Source organism: Anastrepha obliqua, chromosome 1 (assembly GCF_027943255.1).
Source record: "Anastrepha obliqua isolate idAnaObli1 chromosome 1, idAnaObli1_1.0, whole genome shotgun sequence".
Lineage (NCBI taxonomy): Eukaryota > Metazoa > Arthropoda > Insecta > Diptera > Tephritidae > Anastrepha > Anastrepha obliqua.
In genome coordinates, this window is record NC_072892.1 from 8,658,794 (window position 1) to 8,672,121 (window position 13,328).

General features: G+C 37.4%; 1 protein-coding gene across 3 annotated transcripts in view; it reads left to right on the plus strand.

Annotated features, from left to right (window-relative positions):
- LOC129248902 (regulating synaptic membrane exocytosis protein 2) overlaps positions 1–13,328 on the plus strand; it is a 168,792-nt gene that overhangs the window by 70,190 nt on the left and 85,274 nt on the right. For all 3 annotated transcript variants that reach the window (XM_054888516.1, XM_054888520.1, XM_054888527.1), the window contains exons 7-8: positions 10,381–10,389; positions 12,391–12,445. In XM_054888516.1, the coding sequence (XP_054744491.1) occupies positions 10,381–10,389; positions 12,391–12,445 (64 nt within the window). The remainder of the gene's footprint in view (positions 1–10,380; positions 10,390–12,390; positions 12,446–13,328) is intronic.

Sequence of the window (13,328 nt, forward strand, 5' to 3'; positions counted from 1 at the left end):
TCCTTTTTTCGTTGACTTTTGTCAACACAAAATTTTTTCAATACAGAATTTTGTTAATACAGAATTTCGTCAGTACAGAATTTCATCAATACAGAATTTCGTCAATACACAATTTTGTCAATACAGAATTTTGTATATACAATTTTGTCACTGCAGAATTTTGTTACGTTAATTTACAGTATTTCGTACGAAAAGAATTTTGATATACAGCATTTTGTAGGGATCCCAAAAATAATATTATATTTAAATTATTTATTTAATTTCTTTTATCATATTTAAATTTCTTTATTTCAAAATAATTTGTATTTCATTTTAAAATTCGAATATCTCGAAACTGATTAAGTCTTTGACATCCTGTCATCTAATAAAATTTATCAGAAATTATGTAGTTAATATTTTCCTCAAATAACTAACTAGTACAACTTGCCCCGATAGCCCTGTATACGCCGACTATTACTATTTTTAAAAAATTCCGTTTTTCTTTGTTTTGTAATATTGGGATATAAAGGGTGATAAAGTTTCAAGGGCCGGTGTTGATTTTGAATAAAATTCAATTCTTTAAGAAATTATTGTAATTTCTCTTTATTATGATAATATTGGTATGGCTCAATTACGTATGGAACAAAATATCGGCCAAATGACCGCCGCGACCATCCGATGATCCAAATTTTCGATGACGCTGAGGCATAATTGAGGTCCTATGCCGTTAATGTGCCGAATTATCTCATCCTTTAGCTCTTGAATTGTTGCTGGCTTGTCGATGTACTTCTTTTCTTTCAAATAACCCCAAAAAAAGAAGTTCAACGGTGTCAAATCACAAGATCTCAGCGGCCAATTGACATCGCCGCGACGTGAGATTATTCGGCCGTCAAATTTTTCGCGCAAAAGAGCCATTGCTTCGTTAGCTGTGTGACAAGTGGCACCGTCCTGTTGAAACCACATATCGTCCACATCCATATCTTCGAATCCGGCCATAAAAAGTTCGTTATCATCTCACGATAGCGAACACTATTCACAGTAACTGCCTGACCGGCCTCATTTTGGAAAAAATACGGCCCAATGATGCCGCCGGCCCATAAACCGCACCAAACAGTCACTCTTTGTGAGTGCATTGGTTTTGCGGCAATCACTCTTGGATTATAATTCGCCCAAATGCGACTATTTTATTTACGAAGTGCGCGATATGCATTTTGATTTGAAAGCCTGTTTTCATAATAAGCCTGAATAACTTTAACGCGTTTATCGATTAGGTATCTTTCCTTGGTTTAAATTGAATTAGTCTGAAATTGAAAAATGCAAATAAAATGCAGAAAAAAACTTGACGTTTAGGTGTGGTTCACATTCAACATCGGCCCTTGAAATTTAATCACCCTTTATAAGTAACATATTTAGATATGCCTCCAGTAGCTGCTGAGTGCTAGAAAATCAAATTACCCCGAACTTTCGTGATGCGTAAAATTTAAGCTTCATACCTATTCTATATTTAGCACGACCAAACGAAAAAATCCATAATTTAGATTCAAAGTGCTGCTAGCCGTTGGCCAATCGACCAACCTATCCACTCCCAAGCCACGTACTATTCAAGTATAGGTGTTTGGCAGTGGCGTAGATGGCAGCGCTCGTGAATGAACCTTAAAGTGCCAACGTTGCGCTGCTCATGGCTTGAATGCTTCGCATATAAATTTGGCAACGTTTTTAGAGAATATTTAGAGAAAATTTTCGGCTGCTAGAATGTAAATCGTAAATCACTCGAAAAGCAGGCGATAAAAGTAGCGCCATTATTGGCGAAAAAATACATTCGAAAAATTGTGTAGGCCAGCAATGTATTCAAGTGTGTGTGTGCACACACAAACAATTACAGGCAAATGTGCATACACTCATATGTGCATATGCACATATACCTACATACATATATATATTGTAATAAAATACAAATATGTAGCGAATGCGAGATGTGTACATAATGCGGCAATGCATTGTTAGCAAAGCATGAAATCAGCGAGAGAAAGGTCAGGCCTTGGCGTGCATACTGGCGTACAGACGTACATGTGCACACACACATACTTACATACATAAAGACATTCATATATGGGAGCATTTTCATTGTGTACCAAACCGTCCCAAAGGCGTTACAGGTCTAACGCTTTTGCCTGTGCCTCTTCCTCGCCGCCTTTGTCACACTTTTGGCCTCTGTACGTCATTTGCGTATGAGTAATATGAGTGCAGCAGATGCATTTTTTTGTTTGTTTGTATTTTTGCTTTTATTTCTTCTTTTCTGCCCTTTTGTTTAGTAACACAAATATCCTCTTTTTTCTATCTTGACCCAATCTCAGCTCCCTGGCTGCCATGCCGCCTTTAAAGAGGTCATTTATACCGCCAACTTTACACTACTCTCACCCTTCTGTATTTCTGTATGGCAAAAGAAGAGCGGGTAGTGGCGAGTGGTGCTGGAGGTGCCATTGGTGCCATTGCGGTTGCAACTGTGTCACAATTGCTTTCACTGTTCTAGCTGTTATTGTGCGCGTTAAGTGGAAAAAAATCATTTCAATAAATTCTGTTCACTCTATGCGTTCGCTTTTCGATGCTTCAGCGCATTTGAACTGCAGCAATGCACTACACGTTGCATATTGCTCGGTCAACTCTGTCAATGGGTCTGCCCATTTATACAGCCATACAGCCGTCTGTCCATTTTGATGGATTGAGAATTTCTGGCCGCACTCACTTAATTTTAAATCCGCTGGCATGACGTTTGTTTCGGCGAGTAAAAGCGCATAGACGCTTTGATGTGTGTGTGTGTGTGTGTGTATGGGTATGTGTCTGTGTATGCGTGGGAGTTTGCTGCATGGGCGTGTAATATTTACGTTCATCTGCCCACAAAGGCCATTTGCTCGTTTATTTATTTTCTCTCCATCCTCAGTGTGGGTGCGTATTAACGTTTAAATTAAATTTATCATGGCTAGTGCCCACACAAACCTAAATGGATTAATGCGAGACTCCTCCTTTCCTTTCGACGAGGCGAGCATGCACTCGCACTTATATACACAAATACATACATATACGAGGTGCTGCTATTTAATAATGCGATGGACGCTGCACATACATATTTGCTTATGCGCCTCTTTTATGGCTAGACTATACATGGCTGTGTGAAACTTACACTGTTCGAACCAGTGCTGGAAGTCCACATCTGTTGGCTCTTTCAGGATGCGTGCGCCATCACTCTCGTGTGCTCAATTCTTATTCTTGCTTTATTCTTCGCTTTAAAAGCAGATTTCATCTTAGAAAAGAGATTAGAATCCCACATGCCAAGCTGAATAAGGCGTATGGTCCAGCAGTGGTCTAGAAACCTCTTGCGCCAGCACATTGTCTTCCTCTATTATTGTACTTAATATTTTTTCAGCGAAATAAAAAAATAATTTGAATGCATACGATCGCCATGCCCACGGCGGAGAGAATAATGAGATGGCGCCTATCGTGGTACCGTTACTTTGCTTTCAGCGAATCACCCTTGTGCAATCGGTGATCAGTGGGACCAGACTAACATTTTCGCAACTTAATTTAGCATTTGTTTGCTCTTTCACGGAATTTTTGTTCTTTCTAACATTTTTCTAGCCTCTTTTAATCAAAATGTGTTAATATTTAATGTTATAAATGATGTGATACATAATTTTTTTTTAATTAGTTCAATAATTCCCCAAGTACTATTTAGCTTTACTTTCTATTTATCGTCTGGTCACATTGTCGGTGATTGCAATTATTTTTGCTGTTGAGTGTTGTGTGTGACATTATTTCGCTTTATTTTAAGGTGGCATCGGTAAATCAGCTGATTTGTTTTCTTCTTTCATCGTGTCCATATGGCTGTCAGCACAGAATGCAACAAGCCGAATATTTTGAATAGTCCGCTATTTCGGTAGATGTCACTTTTGCAGCTGGCATTTTTTGATATTTGACAAGTAGAAACTACGCTATGAATAAAAATGGAACGATACATGCTTAAACAGCGGATTGAAATGATTAAAATCCACTATAAAAATGGTGAAAATTTGGCAGAGACGGTTCGTAAAACTCCAACATTTTTGGGTCATCGTGAAGCACCTTGTCGGACCGCAATACAAAAATTGGTGAAAAAATCGAGCTGTTGTGAGAATTGGTGAAAAAATCGAGCTTAGTGATGTGAAGAATAAAGCTCGTGCACCTCACTCAAGAACAGCCGGAAATCGAAAACAGTGTTGAAGAAAACCCAGGTTTGTCGGTTCCTCCTCGTTTTTTGGAATCAGGCATTCCACAAACGTCATTACACCGTAATTTGCATAAAGATTTGAGTCTTAAGGCTTATAAAGTCTAGTTAGCACAAGAACTCAAGCCGACCAATCATCAACAACGTCGTGTCTTTGCTGATTGGGTTGTTTAAATACATGAAAATGATCCGGAATTCCATCGAAAAATCATTTTGAGTGATGAGGCCCATTTCCATCTCGGTGGCTTCGTCAAAAACCAAAATTGTCATATCTGGGGCTCAGAAAACCCAAGAGGTATTATTGAAAAGCCTCTCTATCCTCAACGTGTGACTGTTTGGTGAAGTTTATGGTCCGGCGGAGTTATTGGACCTTACTTTTTCGAAAATGAAGCTGGAGCAACAGTTACGGTGAATAGATTGGGAATTGGATGGTATTGATCTGGACAATGATTTTTTTTTCAACAAGACGGCGCTACGTACCACACAAGCAACGAAACCATTGATATTTTATGGGAATAACGCGTTCTACTTTGCCAATACTCTGCTTTGACAATCAAACGGGCAAAACATTATTGTTGGTCTAGTGCCACCACCTTTAATGAATGCGCCTTGTTTTCTTTCAAGTATATCCTTCTTCTTCTCCTTCGAGCAGTGTTGCTTAGTTTCCCATATAAAAAAGTAATAAAATGTGCATTTAAAAAAAATTTATTGTTACACAAGGCAAATAAAGACAAATTTTCTTTACTCTGTGCGTGTTTTTTAATAAATATATTATAGTTCCTTGTATTTAAAACTCATGTTAAGAGAATTTTTTCAAAACCGAAAAACAATTTTCTTGCTATATTTGAGGTTATGTAATGGTATCGGGTATTTTTTGTGTGTTTGATTTTTACTATGAATGCACTGCAGTGGATTTAAATCGTGTTCAGTAAATTGAAAGGCTTTTTAAAATTTATATGTAACTAGCAAGCCCGGCCCGCTTCGCTGGGCACACTAAAATAGAATAGATATGGTTTAGAACAAAAAAGATATGGTTTTCACATTATTTATTTCTTTATTCTCATATTAGTTATTTCTTTATTCAATACCACGTTTTGGTCTCTATCTCGAGACCCTAGTCACGGAGCGGCATGAAAAATACTCTGTACTAAAGCATTCACCAACAGCTTCCATTTGATACCCATATTGTACATACACATCGGAAGGTTACCTGGGCGGCATGAAAAATACTCTGTACTAAAGCATTCACCAACAGCTTCGATTTGATATCCATATTGTACAAACACATTATAGGCTCCACGTTTTGGTCTCTATCTCGAGACCCTAGTCACGGAGCGGCATGAAAAATACTCTGAACTAGAGCATTCACCAACAGCTTCCATTTGATACCCATATTGTACATACACATCCGAATGTTACCCGGGTCCACGTTTTGACCTATATCTCGAGACCCTAGTCACGGAGCAGCATGAAAAATACTCTATACTAAAGCATTCACCAACAGCTTCCAATTGATATCCATATTGTACAAACACATTCTAGGGTCCACGTGTTGGTCTCTATCTCGAGGCCCTAGTCACGGAGCGGCATGAAAAATACTCTGTACTAAAGCATTCACCAACAGCTTCCATTTGATACCCATATTGTACATACACATCCGAAGGTTACCCGGGTCCACGTTTTGACCTATATCTCGAGCCCTATCCACCAATAGGCATCCAAACTATACGTAAACCATCTTCAATACCTATTTAACAATGTGTATAAGTTTGGTTTAATTCGGTGCAAAGTCATGGCCGGTTAGCGAACACACACAAAAAGTTGACTTTATTTTATATATAAGATGTAATTTATAATGTAAAAAAGAGTTCCGAGAAGAAGATCCAATACTCTTGCATAACCTCAAATTAACATTTTTGGTAGCTTTAAATTAAAAGAAAAAACACGAAACTCAAAAAATTGCGCGTTTTGGGTTATACCCACATAGTTTATTGCGAAGAGCAAAAGGTTGGCAATACTGCACAACTACATCAATGTGGCGCCATGCACTCGCTGATGGGCGCAATCTTGTTTCTATCATTCTTGGGTTATGGTTATACTGATCATAGATGCCTAAATCTGAAACTATCTCATTTTGAGTGAGAGCGCGCCCTCGTTTCAATACATGGCAGCATTGCCAATCCCTGGGCTGATGAACAGCTGATAGTCGAAATGGCGGGTTGCCAGAAATAAGACAGCAGAAATAGCTGACGAAAACAGTTCGTTTTACCGTTAGTGAAAAAATGTCGCGATTGAAAAATTTAAAATCATTTGTTTTAAAATAAATTCAATTGAAACGTAATAATTCAAATTAAAGTATATCTTTGAAATTCGAAAGCTTCTTATATTCTTTTCGACTTTTACTTTTAATTTATCTTGTGTATATATATTATATATATTTATATAATAGGCGCGCACATCCTCTTTTGGGTGTTTGGCCGAGCTCCTCCTCCTATTTGTGGTGTGCGTCTTGATGTTGTTCCACAAATGGAGGGACCTACAGTTTCAAGCCGACTCCGAACGGCAGATCTTTTTTATAAGGAGCTTTATCAAGGCAGAAATACACTCGGAGGCTTGCCATGGCCTGCCTAGGGGCGACCGCTATTAGAAAAAACTTTTTCTTAATTTTGATCTTTCACCGAGATTCGAACCGGCGTTCTCTCTCTGAATTCCGAATGGTAGTCACGCACCAACTCATTCGGCCACGGCGGCCGCAACATTGTGTGCATACATTATTATTATATTGATATCCCGATTACTTCTGTAAGGTTTTTTAGAGCTTCTACAAAGCTTCTCCTGCGTACGCGCTTACATCCTATTGTATTAGCATTGTCCCAGCCTATATTTATGGAAGATAAATAATGCAGAATGGATCTTTTTCACGTGTTCTTTGGTGGGCCGCATCTTCTGGCGGCCTTCAAAGAGCGTAGCCTATCCAACTGGGCTCCTCGTTCGTCTGTCTCGAGAGTTCTATGTTTCTTGTTATGTTGTGTCAGAATGTTCTGCATATTATCTTCAAGCATTTGTTGGTGAAGCATTGAAGTTTCTGCGTGATCGTTTTCGAAACAAGTCACTTGTCATTTCCATATGTCAGCGTCGACTTGACACCTGCCTAGTTTGACCAAATTTTCCCTAAGTGCCCGAATGCAGCATTTGCTTTGGTCGATCTGTTGTTGGCGTCTTCCTCTGTGCAGCCATTCGCTGCTATAGTCACTTGCATATCGGTCAACTTGTGCGACAGCAGACAAATTTAGACAGAAAATTCAAAATCCTCGAGTTTCCTGGTGCGAAACCATTCAGTGCCTCTGGGCGCGCGGTGAGAGGTTGAGAATGCGTCAGTTATGGTACCATTGTGCAGTACTGCCAGTTCAGAACCCCCATTCGCGCATTAACTAGGCGAAATGTTTTCGGTGAAATTCCGCGTCTACTCAGTGCTGGTCAAATTGCAATGCGTTTAATGGTGGCGAATGCCTTCTTGAAGTCAATAAAGAGGAAGTATAGCAGCGCTAAGCGTCTGTCGACCGATTGCTCGACTGTGATTTGTTGGCCGACGCAGCTGCGTTGCTTGCTCATCTCTTAAAGATGAGCCTTTAGTCTTCCTTGAAGAATTGTTGCTAGTATTTGGTAGATGGAAAAAATGCTGCTGAAACTGCTATTAATATCGCATTTGCTGTAGAATGAACTATAGTTTTATAAAAAAATTAAAAATTATTAAGAAATAAATAAGCAAATACTAAAAACTTGCCCATATGCGTTGCTTTTATATTGATTCTGGGGGTGTAAATTAGATATTCAGCGGCCGCGGTAGTCGATAGGGGTTGGTGCGTGACTACCATTTAGAGGTGCCAAATAATAAAAAAAATTGTTTCTAATTATTGATTTTATAATTAATACAAATTAGGCCCAGTAGAGTGTGGAGGTAGCCATTAAAATCATTGGAAAAGCGGAATATTACACCGACAGTGAAATTTGGCAAGCTTTCAGCCATGGTGTGGGGACAAGGGGATGGGTGATTTGGTATTTATAGAATGGATGTACGACAAGATTTGAATTTTCTGCAATGGTATTTGACAAATAGTGCAGGAAATAAAGCGTGTAAGCGCTAATTATATATACAGTGGGTCAAAAAAGTATTGGCACACTCGAAAAATCAAAGTTCTCAGTGCTATAACTTTTCTTCTAATGAAAGTATAAAAAAATAGAAAACGGTATTTTCTAAATGTATTGTTTTCTTAGGTATCTGAACAAAAAAAAAGATTTTCTACAATCATAGAATCTTGAGTCACTTGACACTTACACTTTTTACACTAAAATTGAGTCGGCTTTAAAAGTGCATATCACTTATAAATATATAAATTAGGTATTCACAGTTATATATAAAATTTAAGTACAAATATATTACGAGAAGTATTTCATTAACATTTCTAGCATATTTATATCGTAAATAAAACTTAAGTATTTGCATATTTTTCTATTTCTAGAAGTGTAATATTTTACACAGTAAGAGTTATACGTTAATTAACGTCATTTATCGATTATTAAAATCTTCATTTTTAATGAGGAAAATAACACAGGCCGGCAAAGAAACTGACTATAAACTTGGCAGCTGATGCCGGGGCTCCGTTCTCGAGATATTTCGCGCTAAAAAGTGCAAGACACAATTTTTGGCTATATCTCAGATTAAGTCAAATCATGAAATATATTTTTCGTAATCCCAAAGCATTTTCGTAACTTTTCGTATTGTAAATCTATTTTTGTACATACTTACAAAACTATTTACTTGTCCCTGAGGTATCGTCCACTCAAAAAACGCTGTTTACTTGCTTATCAAGTCTGTGTGCATAACTTTAAATTAAATAATAATTCATTACTTTTCAATTATAAATAAATTGAAGAATACTTAATTTCTGTTACTTGAGTTTTTTGTGGTGTGTAGTTAGGTTCCCAGTTATACGAGGCCAACACTCTTAACTCTTAAGTTTCCAATGTCATACAAAGGTGGCGAAATATTACAAACATTTTTTTTAATCTGATCGGGTTATTGGGTAACCAAAAATGTTGGATAAAGATTCTACGTATAGCACCTACATAACTTTGTGTAGCACCTATTTTTTAATAGCAAAATATTCATGGATCTTACCTGTGATATTACAATGAAAAAATATGGCACCCAATTTTTTTTAAATATTATTTCCATTGCAATTATTGAACGAAAAAGGGTGAACGCCTATGTAAAGATTGTCTTTCTATAAATAATTGGCGCTCACATCATTTGTTGTTTGTTTTGGTCAACTTCCTTCTCTCATGTGTGTTGTGCGTCTTTATATTTGCCCACAAATAGAGGCACCTACAGTTTAATGTCGTCGCCGAATGACAGATGTCAATTTTGAGGTGATTTTCCATTGCAGAAGTACACTCAAAGGTTTGCCAATACCTCTCGATAGGCGAGAAAAATACCTTTCATTGGAAAAAATCCTATAATTTTGTTTCGTGCCCACAGTAGGCACCACCTAGTCAAGCGCAAACTCATTTGACTACGATGGCTTAAGTAAAATACTTCCGCAATAGAAGCTTTTTAAAGCAAAATTTTCTTAAAAAATATATTAAAAATAATTTTCTTTTTTTTCACTTTTCGCCATCAAAGGTGCAAATATGTAATATACAACGAATTTAACTCTTTAGCTAGGGAATTGGAAATTTTCCTAATTCAAGAGACACTATGCCACAGGACAGATGGTCACGGTATTCCTTACGGAAGTCTATGCCATCTTGAATGTGGCGTACTGGCTAATTGAGAAAAAGTGGCAGGGCAGCAGTATTGGAATTTGTAGTGACATTCAAGCTGCACTGAAAGTCCTTGCTAACGCACGCTGCTCTTCGAAGTTAGTCGGTAAATGTAAGGCAAGTATGCCACTAGGCCCTGAACCCTTTCTAGGTGTCAATTCCGTATCGATTCAACTATGGATTAACGACTTCATAAGGTCTACCCATAGAGGAAGTTGGTCTGGGTTGAGCTCGTATAGAGTAGCCAAGTGCTTTGTGAAAGAACCAAAGAAAGAAAATAGCGGCCTTTCTCCTAAAACTCAGCAGAAAGGACCTCAGAGTACTGGTGGGTGTAATCACAGGGAACAACGTCTGTGGTCAGCACATGGCTACCATGGGGTCGTAGACAGCCCGATATGCCTATCCTCGCTTGAGGATGATGACAATGTCATACAAAGGTGGCGAAATATTAAAAACAATTTTTTTAATCTAATCGGATTATTGGGTAACCAAAAATGAAACTACATGGTGGCCGCCATAGCCGAATGGTTTGGTGCGTGACTACCATTCGGAATTCACATAGAGAACGTTGGTTCGAATTTCGGTAAAAACTCCAAAATTAAGAAAAACATTTTTCTAATAGCGGTCGCCCCTTGGTAGGCAATGGCAAACCTCCGAGTGTTATTTCTGCATGAAAAAGCTCCTCATAAAAAATACCTGCCGTTCGGAGTCGGCTTAAAACTGTAGGTCCCTCCATTTGTGGAGCAACATTAAGACACACACCACAAATACGAGGAGGAGATCGGCCAAACACCCAAAAAGGGTGTACGCGCCAATTATATATATATATATATAAATGTAGGATGCAGCTTCTACGTTTAGCCCTTTATTTTGTGTAGCACCTCTTTTTTAATTTCTCTGTAGCTGTCCTGCATTTTCCAGAATAATACTTAGGATATTGGGTCGCGATGTACTGAGTACGGGTAAAGTTGATACTCTTCCTCTTCCGGATCTCTTAAGATTCATCAATGATTCCAAGAGATTTGTGGAAGAGTAACCTCAAACTAATTTATCCGTCTTACCACCCACTTTTTATCTTTCCTATCTCTATTCTTTCTACTGAAATCTATCCGGGTGTAGTACAATTGTCTCCCGACTGAGTGCTTGAACTTGTCCAACCCCCCCACAAATATAATCTAATCTAATCTATTCAAGATACGATATCTCAGAGTTATTAAGTTATTGTTTTAAGTCTTTATGTCGGTCTGTGTCACTCAATTACGACAGCAATAGTTTTATCGGAAGACCTACACTACTTACTGTTTACATATTTTTTTTATTTTTAGAATCTTTTTATACTTTATGTCTTCAACTTTTTTATATTTTTTATATCATATTTTAATATATTTCTCATACATATCTCTATTTATATACTCAAATGCAAAGTAACATAGCCATACATACATATGTAGTACAATCTTTTTGCAGCTAAGCTTTCATTATACTCTACGCCTAGTATTTGCTGTTCAACATTAACGTAAATAAATAATTAAAACCAACAAATTCTCCACAATTTCAAAATCAAAAGTATTTTCTTTGTTTTTTTATTAATTTAAGTTGAGTATTAGTGAGAGTACAATAAAACCCCACAATAACTGCTATTGTAAGGAGAACTTCAAAAGTGTATATTAGCTTTCTCCTCACCATAGAACACATGCATACACACATACGAACAAGCAGCATTAAGTAATAAGTACCACCCACAATTTCACGCCTACACCATAAACGCCACAAAAAACACACCACGCCAACTCGGGTGCCGCGCATCTATAGGCCCGTACAAGCATGCACAGTTGTATATACATACATACATAGATCTCCGTCCATGCAAATTTAGTACAAGCAACACCTCCACATAACTACAGCATACAAACACTAACAACAACAGCAACCATATGCACGCTGCGTTTGCCAACAAACCGAAAAAGACACCCAAGACACCAACGAAATTGTAATCAATCAACCAAACTAAATCAAGTCGACATTTTTTCTTAACAAACGCCAATACAATTGAGATCTGTTGTCCTTTAATAACTTGTATTTAATTTCATTTCTTCCTATTTCCTTTTTTCTGATACATTTTTTTGTTTTTGTATGCTCTTCACAATCAAAAATTGAATCGAATACCCCGATGGGCATAATCCTCGCACTGGCCGGCCCATTCGCGAAACTGCGATTCTGTGTGTCCATCCTCTTCCAACAGCAGGTATTATTGGTGGCAGTGTTGGTGGTGTCGGCGTTGGTACCAGCACCGGCATCGGCGTTGGCGCTGGCGTCAGCGTCGGTGTCAGTAATGCCGGTGTACATACCGTACTTTCGCCGAGTGACGTGCAAATTCATGCGAATGTAAGACAATAACTCAATCCACAAGTATTTAAGATTTTTCTCTCTCTCTCTCTATCTATCTCTTTCTATTTCTATCACTCTCTAATGCTCGCTTGCTGGCTAGCCTGTGCTAGTTTAACAATAGTGTCTTTTTGAGTGTATTAAATGCTTGGTTGTAACTACGTAATTAACTGTTATGTTGTTGCAAAAAGAATTTAATCGATACCTACATAATAAATCAACCAACCAAATTAAACACGCTTTTAAATGAAAATAAATCAGCTACCCCTTGGAATGCTTTAAATTCGTTTAATTATTGAATTTAAAAAGAAATAATTTTTTTTTCATTACTTTTATGAAATGAAAACGCACCTGTTTGTTCTAATTTTTACACTAAAATGCAAGGTACCCTAACTAATATGATTTTCTATTTTTTTTTTCGAAAATTCTTGACTATAAATTTTCATTTGCCATGTATTCTTATCTACTTTTTTGTACTCCGCTTAATTATATATGTGGGTATACCTTCATTTCTCACTGTTTGTTGTATGCAAAATGTTATGTGTTTATGTGTGTGTGTGTGTGTGTAATTTTTTGACACTTTAACCACGAAAAGCATTAGAGAAGCGTCAAAGACATTTGCAACATTTTGCAGTTTCATCAAAGACGGAAGCAACTACAATTTCAGTTCTTCACACTCTCAACACATGACGCTATCTCTTTCTGACATATTCGTCTGCTCTTGTGATACACTCTTACTCACTTTAACACACGCTCTCTCGTTAAAGTTATCTCACACAATTTTGAAAACTAAAAAAAATACACATTTTTTCTCACTTTCTTCAAATTTTTGATCGTATTTTCTTTGATTTCAAATTGTAAAATATTGATATGAAAATGTGGA